The sequence below is a fragment of the Egretta garzetta genome, unplaced genomic scaffold (genome assembly GCF_000687185.1).
Source record: "Egretta garzetta isolate BGI_Z169 unplaced genomic scaffold, ASM68718v1 scaffold46, whole genome shotgun sequence".
Lineage (NCBI taxonomy): Eukaryota > Metazoa > Chordata > Aves > Pelecaniformes > Ardeidae > Egretta > Egretta garzetta.
This window is the reverse complement of record NW_009260268.1, coordinates 4,505,635-4,522,730: the sequence shown is the minus strand read 5'-3', so window position 1 is coordinate 4,522,730 and position 17,096 is coordinate 4,505,635. Positions and strand designations below refer to the sequence as shown.

Here is a 17,096-nt window from a genome sequence, read left to right as displayed (position 1 = left end):
GGCCCCTCGGGGGACGAGGCCCTTTCTGCAGGGCCCGGGGCGCTGGCACCTCCCGCGCTGCCCCTTCGTCCGCCCCTGGTAGCAGCAGCCTGACCCGGGGGGCCCCGGAGGGGTGTCCCGGCCCGCGTGGGTTCTGTCAGCGGTCTGTCGGAAGACCTCATCGCCCGTGATGAGCCGCTGTCAAAAGGCCCAGTCCTCTCTTCACTCCTTCCGCAGAGCCCTGCTTTTCCTGCGTGAACATCATTCTTGCCTTGTAACGATTCAAATAAAAAACATCTTTCACATCAGCGCTGGGCAAACTTCTTTTCACGTGCTGGCGCTTGTGCATCCCATGCTCCAAGGCCTTTTTGACGTAGATAACTCTTATCTAAAGTAGCTCAGGATTATGCTTCAGGAACCAAAACATTAGACATTGCAATCTTGCCTTTTGGGGGGCTGTGGAGTAAACTGTGGCACTCCAGAAGTATGGAAACCCAAAAGCCATTTGTCCAAAGCTAAAAGCGTAGATGCTTACATTTCCATCAGGCATGCGTATCTTTTTATATATTTCTGCTTAGAATGTTTTTAATGGAAAGAATATTAGTCCTATGTTTTGATTCTTTTATTTCATGAATAGTGACAGCATTGCACTTGGAAGTTTCCCATACTTTGTCAGCAAACAGTTATGCGATACGTCTTTCCAAAGGGTCTTAGTGTAATTATTCTTTCAGGTGTCTGGTGGGGTTTTTTTAGAGCAATTAAGGCCATGAAGCATTTCTTTTTTTGACTGTTGGATTGAGCAATACCCACGCTCTTCTGGGCTTTCACCTGATGTTCCTCTCTGTCCTGGCACGACTGTTTTTGTAGCGATATGTTGAACTTGGCTGGGAATTGATCTGGCTGCAGAAGCCTTCTCTCAATAAAAGGGTGGTTTACCCTGATGAAGTTCATGTTAAAATGTCTGCAAGGAGCAGTTGTGGGGACACAGAGCAGGGACTTGGGAGGGGGAAAGAAGCAGCTGGGTGGTTTCTGTGCCGGCATAAGCAGCTCTTCTGTCAAACCTGAAACTCACTTGCAGCACTTGGTTTACTTGAACTGGACAGGACTCATAAGAAAAACACAACATTTGGATTGAAACAACAAGAAACAATGACATTTTGCCCAAGATATTTCTAAATGGTAAAATTATAGAACTCAAGTCTTTCCTGTTTTGGTAGGAAATGTATTTTAAGGACTGTAGCAGCACTCATATAATTGAGGTACTGACCCTGTTTTGGTAGGAAATGTATTTTAAGGACTGTTTGTAGCAGCACTCATGTAATTGAGGTACTGATTCTGGCGACTGTGTGCTGCTGCGCTGCTCAGTTCCCAGTTTATTCACTGGCCTTTCATACCCTGCTGCAGCTGCAGTAATTACCGGTGTGCTCGCACACTGTGGCATAATAACAGTCAATTTTAACTTGAGAGAAAGCATATTGAAATAACTATTTGTTTTCATTGCCTCTTTTCTCCTTAGGTAATTCTAGAAGCTATGGACATACTCTTTAGAATAAGAGGAGGCTTGGATCTTGCATTTCAGCTAGCAACTACTGATGGTGTGTCTGTAAGACTATAATAGATTGCTTAATAAAAGGTTATTTATATAAATGTTAATTAACTAGCTCTGATGTTTATTTTCTTGGTGTTTCATCCGATGTTAAGTGCTTCTTCCCTAACCTGTAAATACGAAGTACAAAAAATGTTATTCTTTATCCCCATTAATTTTCTGACAGTCTTTTTCAATTGTATGTGTTTTGTTTTGATTTGAAGTAAAGTTTAAGTTGCCATTTTTAGGTAATTATATTCACATATTTTTCCTACTTAGGGATATAGTATTGGGATCACTTTTCAGTTTCAATCTAAAGTTGACCCTGAAATTCCAAGCAAACAGAGAATAGTGATGAAAATTAACTCATTATAACAGGATTATATTAATAATACAGTTTTGAGACTGTGGTCCAGTCTCTCTAGAGAAACGGAGAAGATGAACAAGCTAACTAGTTACTCTACTGAATTTGGGTGGGATTGGCTACTGCAGTTCCCTGTGGAATTGGGACTAGACCATACGGTGTGAAGAGGCTCTTCTAGTCCCACATTCTTACAGTATCGTGACATTGACTTCAGAAAGTCTGCTCAAAGCTACAAGTGGCGGTTGAGCTATCATAGGGCAGAGTGCAGAAGGAAGGTGTCTCTAGCTCAGCTGTAGCTCGTTCTGTGTTTTAAAAGGATGTGTCTTTGCTGGAAACTCCGAATTCAGTGCTAGTGAACCTTGAGAAGGAACTTGGGCTCATTTCAGTTCATGAGGTGGAACAGAAAGTGTCAAATAGGTTGGCATTGCACACAGCAACTTTTTGTGAATTGCATCCTCAGAGAAAGGCTATTTATCTGGCTTTTTTTACAGTGTATTTCATTTTAACCACCGTGAAGCAGAGTGAAACTGAGATTGTCCAAGTGCAGCATAATAGTCTACAGAGAAATAGTATGTGAATATGGCAGACCACTCTGCTGTAGGCAGTGAGATTTTTCTTTTGGAGGAGATTTAGCTAATTATGTTGGGGTTTGTTTAATTTTTCTAATACTGTAGCTTTTATAGACTTCTAGTGCAGAAATCAACTAATAGTGGCCAAATTGAAGTTAAGAAATACAGTTCAGCGTAGTCTTTGATAGCTTATAAGGCTTTGTATAGCTTGTTGCATTTTAAGTAATGGCTGTTAATCTCCTCAGTGAGGAAAACAGTGCTGGTAATGTGCAAAAGTTGCCCTGTCATATCCAGTATCTGTTCAGGATGAAACTTAAAAAGTCAAGTCAAGCTCTGAAAGACAGACATCTATACCAGTAATAAAGATTCAGGCTGACCAGGGTGTGGCTTACGGTTACAGGTGTACATTGGCCAAAATTTGGTCTGCAGCTAGCGTATAGGCCCTGCTTTCCCAAAAAATTAGTATGGTTTTGGGTTGTATTTCTGGATAATGCTATGAAGTCAAAAACATGTGACTCTGAATCTTTCCAGTATTTACTCGAAAGACTAAATACAACCATATGTAGAAGTTTGTGCGTAGAAGTTCCTTTGCAACCATAGGCTTGGTTAAGAGTTACCAATGTGAGAATTGACTACTGTGTAGGTTATTCTTCTGTAATTCATTCAGCTCTTCATATTTCACTTTTGTTCAGGCAGGTATGAGTATGAATGTTTGAGACAGACCTGCTAAGTGAACTCTTACCTCATTTTTTGTTTACATAGCCATTTTCATGATCATAACAGCACTTCTGTTTTTATTCCAAGTCAAAGCACGCCAATTTTTTTTAAAACGTATGCCCAGCAGCTATAACAAAAGTGAGGGAATTTTCTAGGCTAATTGTATCCTCATTGTGTTTCAGAGGCGTCAACAAAAAAGGCCTTAGGATATGTTTTCAGTGATCTTGCAAACAAACTGTCCTCAGATGTTCTCGTATTAAGAATTTGCCACAGTTCAGTCTATGTGTGGCCTAACAATGGTACGAACACTGTTCCAGAGCTGACTGATGATTCTGCTTGTAAGGAGATAAGACGATTTATACAGTGAGTATATTTAAAAATAATTATATTTTTTTAATAGATTAATTTCATATTATAGAAATTTATTTTTCTGTTAATACTTCAGGTTTGATCAAGATGATGAGACCAAACGAAAGCTTGGCAAAAAAAAGGATAAAAAGTTACAAGATACGGTATGTGTCTCACCATGCTAATAAATTATATCAGACAACCTGTCATTTAAAAATGTTTAGATCTGCCCTCTGTAGGCTTTGCTGTACACAAATAGACATTGGCGTGACTTAAAAGAATCCTTCTAAAGCCATTGAGACTGGGCGTGAATGCAGAGATCCATCTACAGTCGATCAGCACGTAGAAGTTTGTCTTTAACATTGCTAGCTTTTTTTTAAATGCAATTATTTCATTACTGAGTCTGATAACAAATATATACAATCTTACTCTTGCCTTCTTGGTGCATGTGTTGTTGGAGATGTACTATTGGTGTCTTTATTCTCTTTAGCAGCAGATAGTCAATATAGACCTCATGTTGGAAATGACGTCTTCGTTAGCTGCTTTGGCTCCAGTCATTGAAAGGGAAAATAAGGAGCACCACTACATTAATATGACATTACCCGTTGATGTTGTTGTATCTGTTTCTCCAGAAGAAACATGGGGAAAGTAAGTGTTATCCCAAACTTGTAATTCTTCAGCTTCACTTCTGCTTTTTCTCGAAATAATGAAGTAAAGCTATCATATCGTATCATTAATCAGTTTAATGAAGTAGCACGTAGTATTTTTGTAATGGAATTTAACTGTGTAAGTAATAAAAGCTCCTGTAAACAGCTGTTAGCTTTAATAATCTTGAGACACAATCCTTTTTCTGTCTACAGAAAATTTAGTCTATCAGCGTCTGATAGATTTGATAACTCGTAACCATTGCTTAGTAAGGAATTGAGAGAGTCAGGAAAATGTTCTAAAAATTCTTTAAGTATGTGAGTGTGCATAAAAGTGAGAGTTGGAGTGTATTTGATGAGTCTGTGTAATCTCAGTACTACGTTAGGGGCTGCAGCTGGGTAGGTGAAGGTGGAAAACATTAGAGTCTTGCTCTGTATTTTTTTCCTTGCATTTTTTCCATAGGATTTGAGTCTGAAGGATGCCAAATGGGGTGGATGAAATGCAAAAAAACCCCCCCATATAGTCATATATGTAACTTTTATTTTGGCCAATGCTCATAATGGTTGTGTTTCTGGTAGCAGAGCAGGGTACCTGCACTTCGGAGGGTTGAATCACTTAGGGAGTAGTTTCTGTACGTAGATGTGCTTTGAGTAAAGCACAGCGAGGTTCTGTCTTTCGCTGTGGGAGTGGAAGCATGGAAGTAGTAAGTTCATCAGAGTAGGTGCAAATATGCATCTAAGAACTGTATAACTGTCAGAGCTGTGAGAGAAAATGATCACCATCACTTCTTAAATATTCTCCCTTTTACTTTGCAGGGTACAAAATCTCCTAGTGAAAGCAATTCACAGGCAATTAGCTGACATGGAAAGATGTATCATGAAATATATGAAGGGAACATCAATTGTTGTACCAGAACAATTTCATTTCATGTTACCAGGAAAAAATAATCTTGTAACAATCTCGTATCCTACAGGTATTTCAGATGATCAATTGGAAAGTTACAGAAAGGTAAAGCCAACAAATACTAACAGAACCTGTTTTTTTAAATTTTGTTTTTATTATTATTATTGTAACTGAAGCAGTGGTAAACCTTTTAGTTTAGCCAACATAGAATAAATACTAACAGATACTGCTGTTTCTTTATTTTTATTATAACTGAAGCAGTATACTGAATGTGGAAGCTTGTTTTATTGGAAGTTATTTTATAAAATGTACCAGATCTCATTTTCATAAGGAAACAATAGAAACTTTAAAACTACATAGGATTTGTTTTAGGTAGGTTTTATCTAAATTATACTTCTGGTACTGTGTTCTTTGATTTTCTCCACTTCCATGGTAGAATATCAGATTACTTGTAGCGTGTTATTATTTTCAGGCTTTAACAGGTGTTCTGAAAGGGCTAGGGTTGGGGTTTTTTTTGTTTATTTTGGTTTCTTTCTTTGGGTTATGTGTTGTTGGGTTTTTTGTTTGTTTGCTTGGGGGAGCTGCTTTTTGTGGCTCACAGCTGACCAGCCTTAGCTAGCTTTTGTTTGTTTGTTTTTTGCCTTCTGCCTTGGTGCATCTAGAAAAAAGGAAAAATGTTCTGATGTGGCAGTGCTTTCAGATTGAGATGTGTACCTGGGAGATCCCAGTTCAGGTCACACAGTTTGCACGTACTGAGAGTGAGGAAAGGATCTTCTACTGCCTTAGAGGTGTAGAAGCCGTGGGGATTTTTCTTTTTCTTAGTCCGTGTGAAGCATTACTTGGGTATATGAAACCTCATCTGTTCCTTGCATTTGCAGAGGCCTCGGGCGTTGGTGGCACAGAAGGCTTTCCTGCTCGCTGTCTGCTGTTCACTTTTACCTATTGATTGCTAAGCATTACTGTAGCTAATGTAGTTGGGTCCGGTGTTGGGCCGTCTGCGTAAAATTATTATTTTATTATTATTACCTGTGTTACACACATTATCCTAGACGATCTCATCATTCCTTTCACTCTTAAACCCGGTCAAATAAGACAGTGTATCTCTTTAAATGTGGCTGCTGTTTGTAAACAGTGCTTAAGAGATTTAGAGAGATTTATTTATGTAGTATTTGTATGTCTTCAATACTAGTTAAGATTATAATTCAGAGTGTGTATATCTACGTTACTACACTACTACATAGGTAAAACTAATACTTTTCTGTTACGGTGTATTTTACCATACTTGCGTAAGACACTTGTCACGCATGATGCCCTCGGCAGCAGGTGGTGTGTAACAGGATCTGTGTAAAGTAGTGGGTGGGCCCTTTAGGATAGAAGGTAACCTTCCATGAGCTTCCAATGAGAGGTGAGATCTAGCAGTAAACATACCCGCTGAATAGTAATATGCTAAAATGTGCTTAATTAAATTTACTGAACTCTGCTCTTAGAATTGCTCGTGTCTCTCTTCTTACTTACAAAGTGGTGTTTCTCTTAATCCAAAATTTGAATTGTCCTCTTTATTCTAATTTGCACATAGGAATTACATGGGTTATTCAACCTGCCTTGCGACAGACCATATTTCAAGAGAGCAAATGCTTATCATTTTCCAGATGAACCGTACAAAGATGGATATCTCAGAAATCCACATTTACATCTTAATTCACCTGGTACAGAGTCCGGTATGGTAAGTTTCAATGGAAACATTTGTTAGAAAGGATTTTATATTTTTCTGGAGATTTGTTGTTGAAAGTAATTTAGACAGTCAATATTGTGTAGACGAGAGAGAGAGAGTGAAAGGACAGACTGGGCCTTTTAAGCAAAAGGGCTTCGCTGCACAACATGGCATTCCTTTAGCTACATTTGTCCTAAAGAAATTGCATTTTCTTGGAAAAGAATGTACACATTTTTAGCATGTATTTTAAAAGTTTCTCAAAACCAGGGCAAGAAACTAAAACTACGAACTGAGATGTTCAGGAGACAAAAACAGGGGGAATAATTGTGTGTGAGTAACAAACCTTCAATTCTTCCAAAGATTTGCGATCCCCAGCTGAAAGCTTTTACGGTGCAAGTGACAGAGGCATATGACTTCTCTGAAGATTGATGCAAGTGTGATCAGATTCATTTGTATTATCTCTTTCTGTGCAGGTTTATTTAGTACACGGTGTATATAGTTATCACCACTACATGCAGGATCGGTTCGATGACAGCGGCTGGGGCTGTGCCTATCGGTCTTTGCAGACAATCTGTTCCTGGTTCAAGCACCAAGGTTACATCGATACACCTATACCAACACACAAGGAAATTCAACAGGTACAGAACATTTAAGCAGATTAATTCTTTTATGCATATTTGTCTAGAAAAGTTTGCATAGATTATTTTTCAAATATCTTAAGTCATATGTTTTGTTTGTGTGATATTTTTAATTTATCTCTTAATAATTCAGAGCTACTATAGCTCAGTTTATTTTTAACAAGTTTTATTATAGGAGATCTGTCTCCAAATGTTTATCAGCAGTGGGTGACATTATCTGTACAAATAAGACTCATTAAAATAGTCTTCTAAATATTTCCTTGGATTAATTTTCTGTTAGAAGCTCAGATTATGACATTCTCACTGGTTTTGTCAAAGGAAAGAAAACAAAGAACCCAGTGAGTCATATTGAAACGGCTTTTAAAACTGCCTTTTGTATTCAGTGACAGCTGGATTACTCCCCAGATGCTATGCTTTGATTTACTGCTTTCTTTTGCTTCTTTGCCTGTGACAGTAGTGGGCTTTTCCTGTTTTTTGAACTCTGCTTCATTTCTTTTTCTACTGTGGATTCAAATGCATACCTGAATACGTTTGTCTCTGCTAACGGCACTGAAGGAAAACCGTAGGCTTGGGTAGCTAATATTGTATGCCTAGCAAGAAATACCGCAATTACCTTCTGTCTTCTAAAAATAGTTCTTTGCATTGTATTTATTTACTGAACATTTTTAGCGAAGTGTGATTCAGTCCATAAAACAACTTTCATCATACCTACCAGGGATGTGAAGCACCAAAGTTAAAACTCCATTTCCTGAACATTTCTCAGTCCACACATAAACCTAAAAGCAGTGCTCACCACTCCGGTGTGAAGTCTGCCTGTGGACCTGGGGCTATATTCTGTGCTTATAGGCACTGCCTGTGTTAGCGTCCCAGTCACATTTCCAAAACAAAACCGCAAGGAATGAATTCAGTATCTGTTCGACTGCTTTTGACCAGCTCGGTTCAAAACGTGTTCCCACATATATATATATAAAAACTAACTTTGTTCACCAAAAGTGGTAGAGTTGCCTACTATATGTTGTTGATGTTTATTTTTCTTCTTCATCATGATGTTGCAAAGGCACTGGTTGATGCTGGAGACAAACCTGCAGCATTTGTTGGGTCACGGCAGTGGATCGGTTCAATCGAGGTACAGCTTGTTTTGAATCAGCTTTTTGGAATAACATCAAAAATATTATTTGTCAGGTAAGAATCAGTATCTCTTTATTAGCTCGGTAATTATTAAAAGGACTGAATGCCTTTAAATGCAAATTACCATTAAAATACATGGGATAATAGGGATTATCAAGGAGTTAATAAATCTTTTAAGAGTTCCATGTTCATAAAGCCTGTATCCCTGCCTTTGGTTGTGCTGAGGTAAGTGCTGACAAATGGCGATATTGCTAAACTTCTTGTGGGCTCGGGGTTCCAGTTTTCAGTTGCTGTAAATTGCTGAACAGTACACAAACTGATGTGGGATTCAGCCTATTCCTGCGCACCACAAACATAATTTTTGAAGCAGGCGCACAGCCTGGCGGTCATCATGAACCGAATGCACACTGATAGTAAATTACTACTTCATCCACAGAGCTAACCCATCAGTTCAGGGTTGAGGCAAATTGCTGAGCAGCCTGGAAGTAGCGTTCTCTTTTTCTGGATTTGTGTGACAGATAAGACAATGGGTTTGTTTCCATTCTGACAGTCCAGTGCTTTCATACATGATAAAGACCCCTACAGTTATGTTTGGGAGAAAAAGAATAATGTTCAGGACTTATCAGAAGTAAAATTACTGGATTTTTACCATTTAGGAAGCACTAAGCAGACTATCAAATCCCTGAACATTTTGTGATAAATGCAATAATGAAATAAAGAATATCTACTAATTTAGCGTGTATGAAAATGCTAGTCAAAAAAAATATTACTCATGAGTTATGTTTATTTAGACTAAATTCTACTGTGGATGTTCTAAAAGAGCATGTGACCATGGTGATGGTGATTCTTAACGGTAGGAAAATAGTACAGTTCTTCAATAGTTTGTAAAGCTTTATATAGCCAATTTTAATCATATTTGTTCCAGAGCTTATATTTGCAGATGGTCCACCTATTACTTATAGCAGCTGTGACAGGCCTTGCCAGTATGAAGGTTTTTATTCCTGCACCTAAGAATATCGAACAGATTCCTTTGTGAACTGGGTAGAATCGCTCATTGTGCTGCTACAAGGGAGCACCAGTGTTTTCCAGGATTATGAAAAGCCAACATCACTGCCAGGCTGAGAAGAAGTGTCGTGCATCTTTTTCAGCTGGTCACTGGCAGTGGATAGCATTTTTGTCTTGGGCTTATTTCCAGCTAGCACCTCTTAACTCTTCATGAAAATAAGACTTCACAGCCGCACCAGCAGCGCTAGCACTGAATCCATTATTGTAAACGCACCGTTTCCCAGAGTTCCAGTCTTGTATTCTGTCTGCATCTAGTCCATCTCTCCAGTAACTTGAGAAGCAGGCACACAGGCTTTCTGTGGGGTTTTAAAAGGTTAACCACTATATGAAGAAACGTAAAGATATTAAAAATATCCGTATTAATTTCCATGCCTAGCTTCTGTCACCACTTTTGGGAGTACCGTCAGTTTTCGAAGGGGAATATGAGCCTCTGTCAGACATGTGTCTTCGGCTCTGAATCCTGGAGTACGTACACATACTGTGTGTGCGTGCCTTTCTTGTCCACGTAGGCTTCTCTTGTCCGTGGCTGGTCCCCACAGTTGAAAAGGAAAGCAGGGAGATGATGGCAAGGCTAAGTTCAGTGTTGCTTTGAGCAGTTTACTGATGTTATTTGAGATTCAGGGGTTTTTTTAAAGCCAGCTTGGGTTTGAGTACTGTGATTGCTCGTGCACTGGCAGTGGAAACCTCTCTTAAGAGACGTCATTACAAACACTTTATTTTTGTTATGTTTGTGATGAAGTTCTGTTACTTCAGGGTCCCCCTTGCTGACAGATACAGCTAGTCTGTTTTTCAGCCAGCTGGGGGGAGCTACTGGAGCTGTCCCTGCTGTGGGAGACAAGCCACTGGCACCTTACAGAACCTGGGTGATTCCAGGTGCTCCAGGGGCAGCTGGGCTCACAGCATTTTCATTGCTCCAGCTGGAATCTGTAAGTTGTATTAAACAGTTTTTCCCGGTTGTCCCGGGATGTTTACATGGAAAAACTCTGAGCTGCTTTCTAATCAGTTACCTATGCGGTTAACGAGTATAATGGATAATTAGATAATTAAGCCTCGTGAGGAGGACAAATCTATTGCTGTTTTTCTTACCTAGCCAGGGTTCTGAACTAGCGTTGCAGGGAAGAGAGCTTGCTAATCATTTCAAGACGGAAGGAACTCCAGTTATGATTGGTAAGTGCTCGAGTGTCAAAGGATGCCAATGGAAGTGCATGGCCTCCCTGTGCTGAATTTCATTTCGGTTAGAACTTGTTCAGTTTACTGTACAAGAATTAATCAAAACTCTAGATTAATTAAAAATTGCGCTTTTCCCAAGGGAGCCTGGAAAACAATACAGTTTAGTCTGACTGGTATCTTTTCACTCAGTATTTCTCCCAAGCTCAGTATTAAACTTGGTAACAAAAGCCAATCCTAATGGTGTTCTTAAAAACTGCTGGTAAAGTCAGAATTTGAGAGCTGACTTGTGCTCTCTAGCGGAGCAGAGGTTCATAGAGTGCCCCAAAACTTCCCATCACAGAAGAGTAGTGTTTATCTACCTTTGAAGAGAATAGTATTATCCAAATTCTTTTTAAGACCAGTTTTAATAATCTGAAATGTTGGTAACATAAGAAATGCCACTTGTAACAACGCCGTAACTTTAATTGAGCTATTTCCAAGACAGCTGTGGTTTAGAAAATATTTAGAAAAAAGTATCTTAGAAAAATTTAGAAAAGAACGCTGAAAGTATCATTTCAGCTTTAATAAAATGTTAATTTTGGCAAATTTTGCAATTCATATTTGCATAAATATTGGCATATTTGGCACTCCATAGAGTTACTCTCTCAAACTAGAGGTGCCAGAAGTCCAGATTTCGGTATGAAATACTCTTGGCCTTTCAGCAGCCTTCTTGTCTGAATTTCAAGAATTTAGAATCCTCTACTGAAAAATCTTTTAGCCTGTAACTTACCCTTCCCTGTAATGCTCTCTTGTGGATTGATTTAGTGTTTGGTGTCGTCAGGGGGACAGAAGTTGGCTTTTGGGGGTGAGTTTGGGTTTGTGGGGGGTTTTTTGCCTGTGTTCTCTTGGGATTTTTGCAATTCCTGTCTGTCGTGCAGAGTCGTTACTGTAGCACCCCAAGGACGTAAACTCCTCACGCTATCTGAAAGAAACGCACCGCCATCGACCTGTGGCTAGCGCATTAAAATGTCCCCTTTCCCTCTTTGCAGGCTGGAGAAGGGGCAGTCAGATATTGCTTCTCCGCCCCCAATCTCTGTTGATGGAACTTAATAGAAAACAGCAGATAACCCTTACGCAGAAATTCTGATTTCTGTTCTAATTTTAGTCCTTTCACAACTGGCAAGTTTTCCAGATTCCTTTTCTACAATTAAATTTCCTTAAAGAAAAAGTGAGCGAAACAGATGGTTGAAATGTTCTTGACTTCATCTGGTGGAAGTGCTGCGGATCTAACCCACCTTGATGACTTGGAAGAAATTTGGAAAGTAAATTCTCTAGTTGTAGTAAGTAAAGTGAGAGAAGTGACCTTCCCTGGTTGGTGTAAAGATATGATGTTTCATAATGTGAAGAATCTTAGGCAGGACAGCTGCAGAATCGTTTTGATAACCAAGCTGATCTGTCAATAGGAAGTGTTGATGTACTTTTATTTTAGGCTTGCACATTTAGCCAATCTCAGTGAAAAGTTTTTAGTGATTTGCATTGCTCCTATTTTAGGTGGAGGTGTTTTGGCTCACACGATATTAGGAGTGGCTTGGAATGAGATTACAGGGCACATAAAATATTTGATTCTTGACCCGCATTACACTGGAGGAGAAGATCTGCATGTGATTTTGGAAAAGGTGAGGCTTGATACATATGCATATATATACACACAGACACACATGTGTATGTATACACATATATATTGGCATTAAACAAACAATGTACAGCCAAATACAAACTGGCCATTCTATGGCTTCTCCGTTCCTTACGGAGGAAGTGCTGTTCCCAGTTAACCCGCATATATGCTACTTACTGTTAGTTTCTGAAACTTAGTGTCTTTGGAGAAGATCCAGTGGGTCAGCAACTACATATAGTTATCGGAGTACAAAGAAATGTTCTTTACTTGCTCTGAATGAAACCGTCTCTCCTCTTACCCAGTAGTATATACAATAAATGCCTTGGTATGTTGAATGGAACAGAAAAATCTGTTCAGCCTGTAAAATGCTGTTGCTGAAGCAGAGAAGATAACCATTTATTTAAAATTTTAAAAATTAAAAAAATCCAACACTAGGCATTCTCAGATCAGGCCTTGAACTAAGTTTAAAGGGGAGGTACTGAGCTGCTTTGAAAATCTGGGAAAATTGTTAAAGAACTAAAGGGTATGTAATGTTATTTGTGTATTTAAAACTACTAAAAGGGATGACGTAGCACGTTACAAATAGTGTCAGAAACTTAGAACTGTGAAAGTGGCTAAATCATCCTATAGGTGTTAAGTAGTCCATTTCTTTTCTGTTCTTCCTAAGAGGTTGTGAATAGCAACTTCTATTTCGTATCTTTCTTTAATACCCTTGGGTTGGGTCCAACTAGAAAAGCTGTTGAAGAAACATGTTGCTAGCCCCCTGATGATCAAAGCCTGAAATCAGTACAGAAACAATTTCCGAAGAACATGCAGAACCTGAGCCTGTCACAGCTCCAAGCTGTTCAGGAGGGGTCCAGCGGGATGAAATACATGCAGAAGCCCCTCTTCTCGTCATTGAAAGCGGCAGGGCAGGGGAGGAACTGAGGTGGGCTGTAAGTTTGTAGCTCTTTTCTTCGAGAACACCTCGTATAAGTATGTGGTACTCTGCAAACTTGAGAGCTTTGTTAGACTGTTTTTTCTGCTAAATCATCATCAACAGCACACCTTCTGGTGTTAAAGGCTCTGTTTGGCTTTGAAATGGCAGCTGTTACCAAAGAAGGCAAGGAATTCCTCAAGACAAGAAATGGAAACTGTGACAATGGTAGAGTTTCAGAATACTGTTCGTCTCTCTGTAGCAGCAGAAGGTGGTGGGAAGCGGGGAGGGAGGGAGGAAGATGGAAGATGCTACTTTTTAGGAACTGAGCTGGGGTGGGGAGGGAGGACAGGGGACAGAGAGACTCTGTAAAGTGTTTTCCATTAACGTGTTTCAGGCACGTACAGAACTTTCCGAAAACTGTGCGTCATTGCATTCTATTAAGTTTCAAAAGAATTCATAGAGCTTAGATTAAAATTAGTGAAACAAAACAGATCCAGTAGTAGTAGATAAGAAAACCAGAATGCATAGTAGATTTAAACAGTCTTGCTTTTTCTTGGACAGGGCTGGTGTGGATGGAAGGGCCCGGAGTTTTGGAACAAGGACGCCTATTATAATCTGTGCCTACCTCAACGACCAAATACTATTTAAATTCTGCTCTTACGCTGGAACATGCTAAGCCAGAATATGAGCTGAGCTAGATAGAACTGTCTTGTTATTTATCAGAATAATGCTTTACATCAATCAAAACCCAGTTGAAATAGATGTGTTGAGTAATTTAATTTTTTTTTTTTTAAATGAAACCTCTAAAGATAAGAATTTATCTGCTGTGAACTGTATTTCTTACAAATACATTTATTAAGTAAACAGTACTCCTTTCTTTTGGCTAGGACAACTTTATGTTTATAGAGCAATTTTTATTATGCTAAAACCTTTACAGATTAAATGCTCAATCCTTTTATTTTATGGAATTCTTTCTTGCCAAAAAGGCGAACTGTCCTCTACATTTCTGGTTGCACATAGGCAGCTGTCTTGCGCACTATGAATCCATTCAAAGGCATCATTTGCTGTTGGGTACTGTCGGCAACAGCATTTTAGAAGAGGAGTGGGAGACAAATGGCTATATGTACTGAATTTTAGGAACTTTGTTCTCATATTTACACAGAAAAAGATGTGAGAAAATTAATTGTTATATGCTCATTTATTCATCGCTGTATGAATTCAACTATTCCAGAAAAAAGAAAGTAGTCTTCTGTAAGAAGTAAAAATAAACGAGCTTTCCTCCTTCTCAGAAGGAGACAATGTACCAGTGTAGACATCTGGCTGCTCAGTGCATAGTCCAGTCGTGTTTCTTCAGACTTCGGATTCCCCTTGATTTCTTTCTGGGATTATGAGCTGCTGCTCTTGTCAGCTAGGAGACAACATCTGTCATGCAAGCAAACAAGAGTAAGTCAGTTGGTATCTCATGCAGTCAAAACATTAGGATACACCTCTGCTGTTAGTAAAGATGCTGTCTTTGTGAGCTACTCCCTCACTAGAAGTACCTACCATTTCTTTTTTTTATTTCCCCCATGTTAAAGTAGCCTTTTCAGTGGCATTCCCCATACACTACCCATTTTTTTACAAGACCATAGCCTTAAATACCTATGGAAGTTGATCTGTACTAGCAGGCTTCTAAATCCAACCGCTGTATACTTAACACCAAATACATTTACTTAGATGCCAAAAGCATAAAAGAAAAAATGCTCTGGATTGTAGCAAGCCAATGGTATTACACACCATCTGACCTTCTCCTCTTCCTGCTTATGGATCTGCCGGTTTCACTCGCTTGTTTCTGTGGAGCTGGATCCTCTCTCAGGGAGCCGGGTTTGTCGCTGAGCGAGCAGCCAGGCTGGCCTCTTAGTTTCATTGTCTGAGTGTGCTGCGCTGTCGTGAGGAACTTGGCACATTCCAGAAAGCCGTAAGCCAGCGCGAGGTCTGCTGCTGTTTGTCCACTGTTGTTGCACAGGCTGAAACACGGAATTAACAATAACCATTCGATTAAATTGGAATACATACTGGGAGCAAGCACTGGTCAAGATTAAATCGATGGTAACTTTAGACAGAATTACCAAGAATCAATACCAAGAAGGCTTGTCAGGGGTAGCGCAGGGATCTGCTGACACAGAGGGCTGGTATTAAATGCAACAAGGGATAATTACTTTAAAATAAATTCGTCACCTGACTGTGATGGGCTTAGCCTATCAGAAAGGCAAGAGGAAGGTGAGCACAGCTGTAGTTGGAATGGAAAACTGATGAGGAGAACGTCTGATCGGGAATGTTCTCTTAGCAGCCACCATGGAGGTCTTTAACATGGAACTAAACAACAGCATTCACTCTATGCTACTTTGGTGTTTATGGCAGTTTTTCATTCTGCTCTTACGACTACAGTCGTGCCATATTTAGTCTTGACGTGCACATTCCCAACAGGAAAGAGTACTGTGTTGTCAGCTGACAGTTACTGAACTGACGAAATGTAGCTCAACTTACTCAATTTTGGCATCACCAGCAACAAGGAGAGCAAGACATTCCAAACTCCCAGCTTTTGCTGCTTTGTGAATCGGGGCTTCTCCAAGGCAATCCTAAAAACACAATTTACATATAGCAGTCATTTGAAGGAAGGGGAATGACGCTACTTTGTTCTCCAGCATATGGAGTGTGACTCTCCATACCGCTTCGTTGCGAGTTGAGAGAGAGAGAGGAAGGGAATACAGCTAGTAAAGGGTACTCGGTAACAGCCATTAAATGTTTAGTGTATTCATCACAGCAAAGTAGAAATACTGTGCCGTGCAATACTCATTGCTTAGCCTTTACCTTCTAAAAGATTATTTACACGGCGTACACTCTGTACGCTCCCTACCAGCGTCTTTCAGCACTGGCCAGGGATCCCTGTGACCAACAACTTGCTGCTACCAGCTCGGAGGTATAAGCCAATTAAACTTTGCAGCTAGAGGAAAAATCCTGATGTTGACTAGAAGTAGAGGCAGACTTTCAAAGGAAAGAAAAATACTCATTTGTCTAAGAGAATTAAGGGGGTTTTTTACGTCGCATGCAGCACTGTCAGCGTGAAAATGGCATTATACGTAGCAAATGAAATAGCTAATAGATAGATAGGATTTCTGGTTCATGCTAGAATAAAATTACTCTAAAACAGGCCACCCCAGATACCTCATGCAATACAACTGCACATATAAAACTTCTCTTAGAAAACATGTAAGTAATATAAATTGGATTTACTGATGTGCCAGATTAAAGTGGGAGAAACACAACTTCTGTATTTTTACCTGTTGGTTCAAATTTGCTCCTGTCTGCAGTTGCCAAAGTAGGAGAAAAGCTTCACCACCACAAGCAGCCAAGTGAGCTGGAGACTGACCAAAGGCATCTGCAGGTGCGTTCACACCGGTTCCTGCCTCAAACAAGCGGCTGAAGCTGCCGGACTAAAATACACAAGATACCGGGGGCAGGGAGCGGGGCGGGGGGAAGCACAGGGTTATTGCCAGTCTAAGCCACAGCAAGGCTGAAGAACGCTGCATGGCAGCAGAAAACACCCCCCTCGCAAATCATCGGACCGTTATGTTCCTTGAGACTGCCCTGTTACAAAAAAGCGACCCAAGCATGGCTTCTTTGGGCTCTTCCTCTCTTAACCAGAAACACCGTCCGACATG

The 17,096-nt window shown here is 39.8% G+C and overlaps 2 protein-coding genes across 8 annotated transcripts in view; one reads left to right on the top strand and one right to left on the bottom strand.

The window, feature by feature from the left end:
* Positions 1-6: 6 nt before the first annotated feature.
* UFSP2 (UFM1 specific peptidase 2) lies at positions 7-14,242 on the top strand. 7 transcript variants are annotated; one of them, XR_004842461.1, is made up of 12 exons: positions 7-1,158; positions 1,496-1,574; positions 3,397-3,577; positions 3,660-3,726; positions 4,053-4,210; positions 5,023-5,215; positions 6,687-6,833; positions 7,295-7,459; positions 8,517-8,641; positions 10,743-10,819; positions 12,353-13,411; positions 13,957-14,042. XR_004842461.1 is itself a non-coding variant. In XM_035897768.1 (12 exons), exons 1-12 carry the CDS (start codon positions 1,156-1,158, stop codon positions 14,041-14,043), a joined length of 1,404 nt encoding a protein of 467 aa, XP_035753661.1. In that variant the 5' UTR covers positions 7-1,155; the 3' UTR covers positions 14,044-14,242. The 7 variants fall into 7 exon arrangements, 4 of the variants coding, with proteins under 4 accessions (XP_035753661.1, XP_035753660.1, XP_035753662.1 ...); XR_004842462.1 differs by lacking the exon at positions 13,957-14,042 and adding an exon at positions 11,851-12,141 and having other exon boundaries at positions 12,353-12,434; XM_035897768.1 differs by having other exon boundaries at positions 4,056-4,210; positions 12,353-12,477; positions 13,957-14,242.
* A 390-nt stretch (positions 14,243-14,632) lies between these two features.
* The window catches only part of ANKRD37 (ankyrin repeat domain 37), a 3,297-nt gene continuing 833 nt past the window's right edge, over positions 14,633-17,096 (bottom strand). Inside the window, 4 exon segments of the mRNA XM_035897731.1 lie at positions 14,633-14,817; positions 15,180-15,401; positions 15,922-16,013; positions 16,716-16,932. Of these exon segments, the coding sequence (XP_035753624.1) occupies positions 14,781-14,817; positions 15,180-15,401; positions 15,922-16,013; positions 16,716-16,932 (568 nt within the window). The 3' untranslated portion in view covers positions 14,633-14,780.

Coding starts and splice junctions, on each gene's coding strand:
- UFSP2 (XM_035897767.1), top strand. Junction 5,216..6,686: donor AATTGGAAAGTTACAGAAAG/GTAAAGCCAACA, acceptor ATTTGCACATAG/GAATTACATGGGTTATTCAA. Junction 8,642..10,742: donor TCAAAAATATTATTTGTCAG/GTAAGAATCAGT, acceptor TTTCTTACCTAG/CCAGGGTTCTGAACTAGCGT.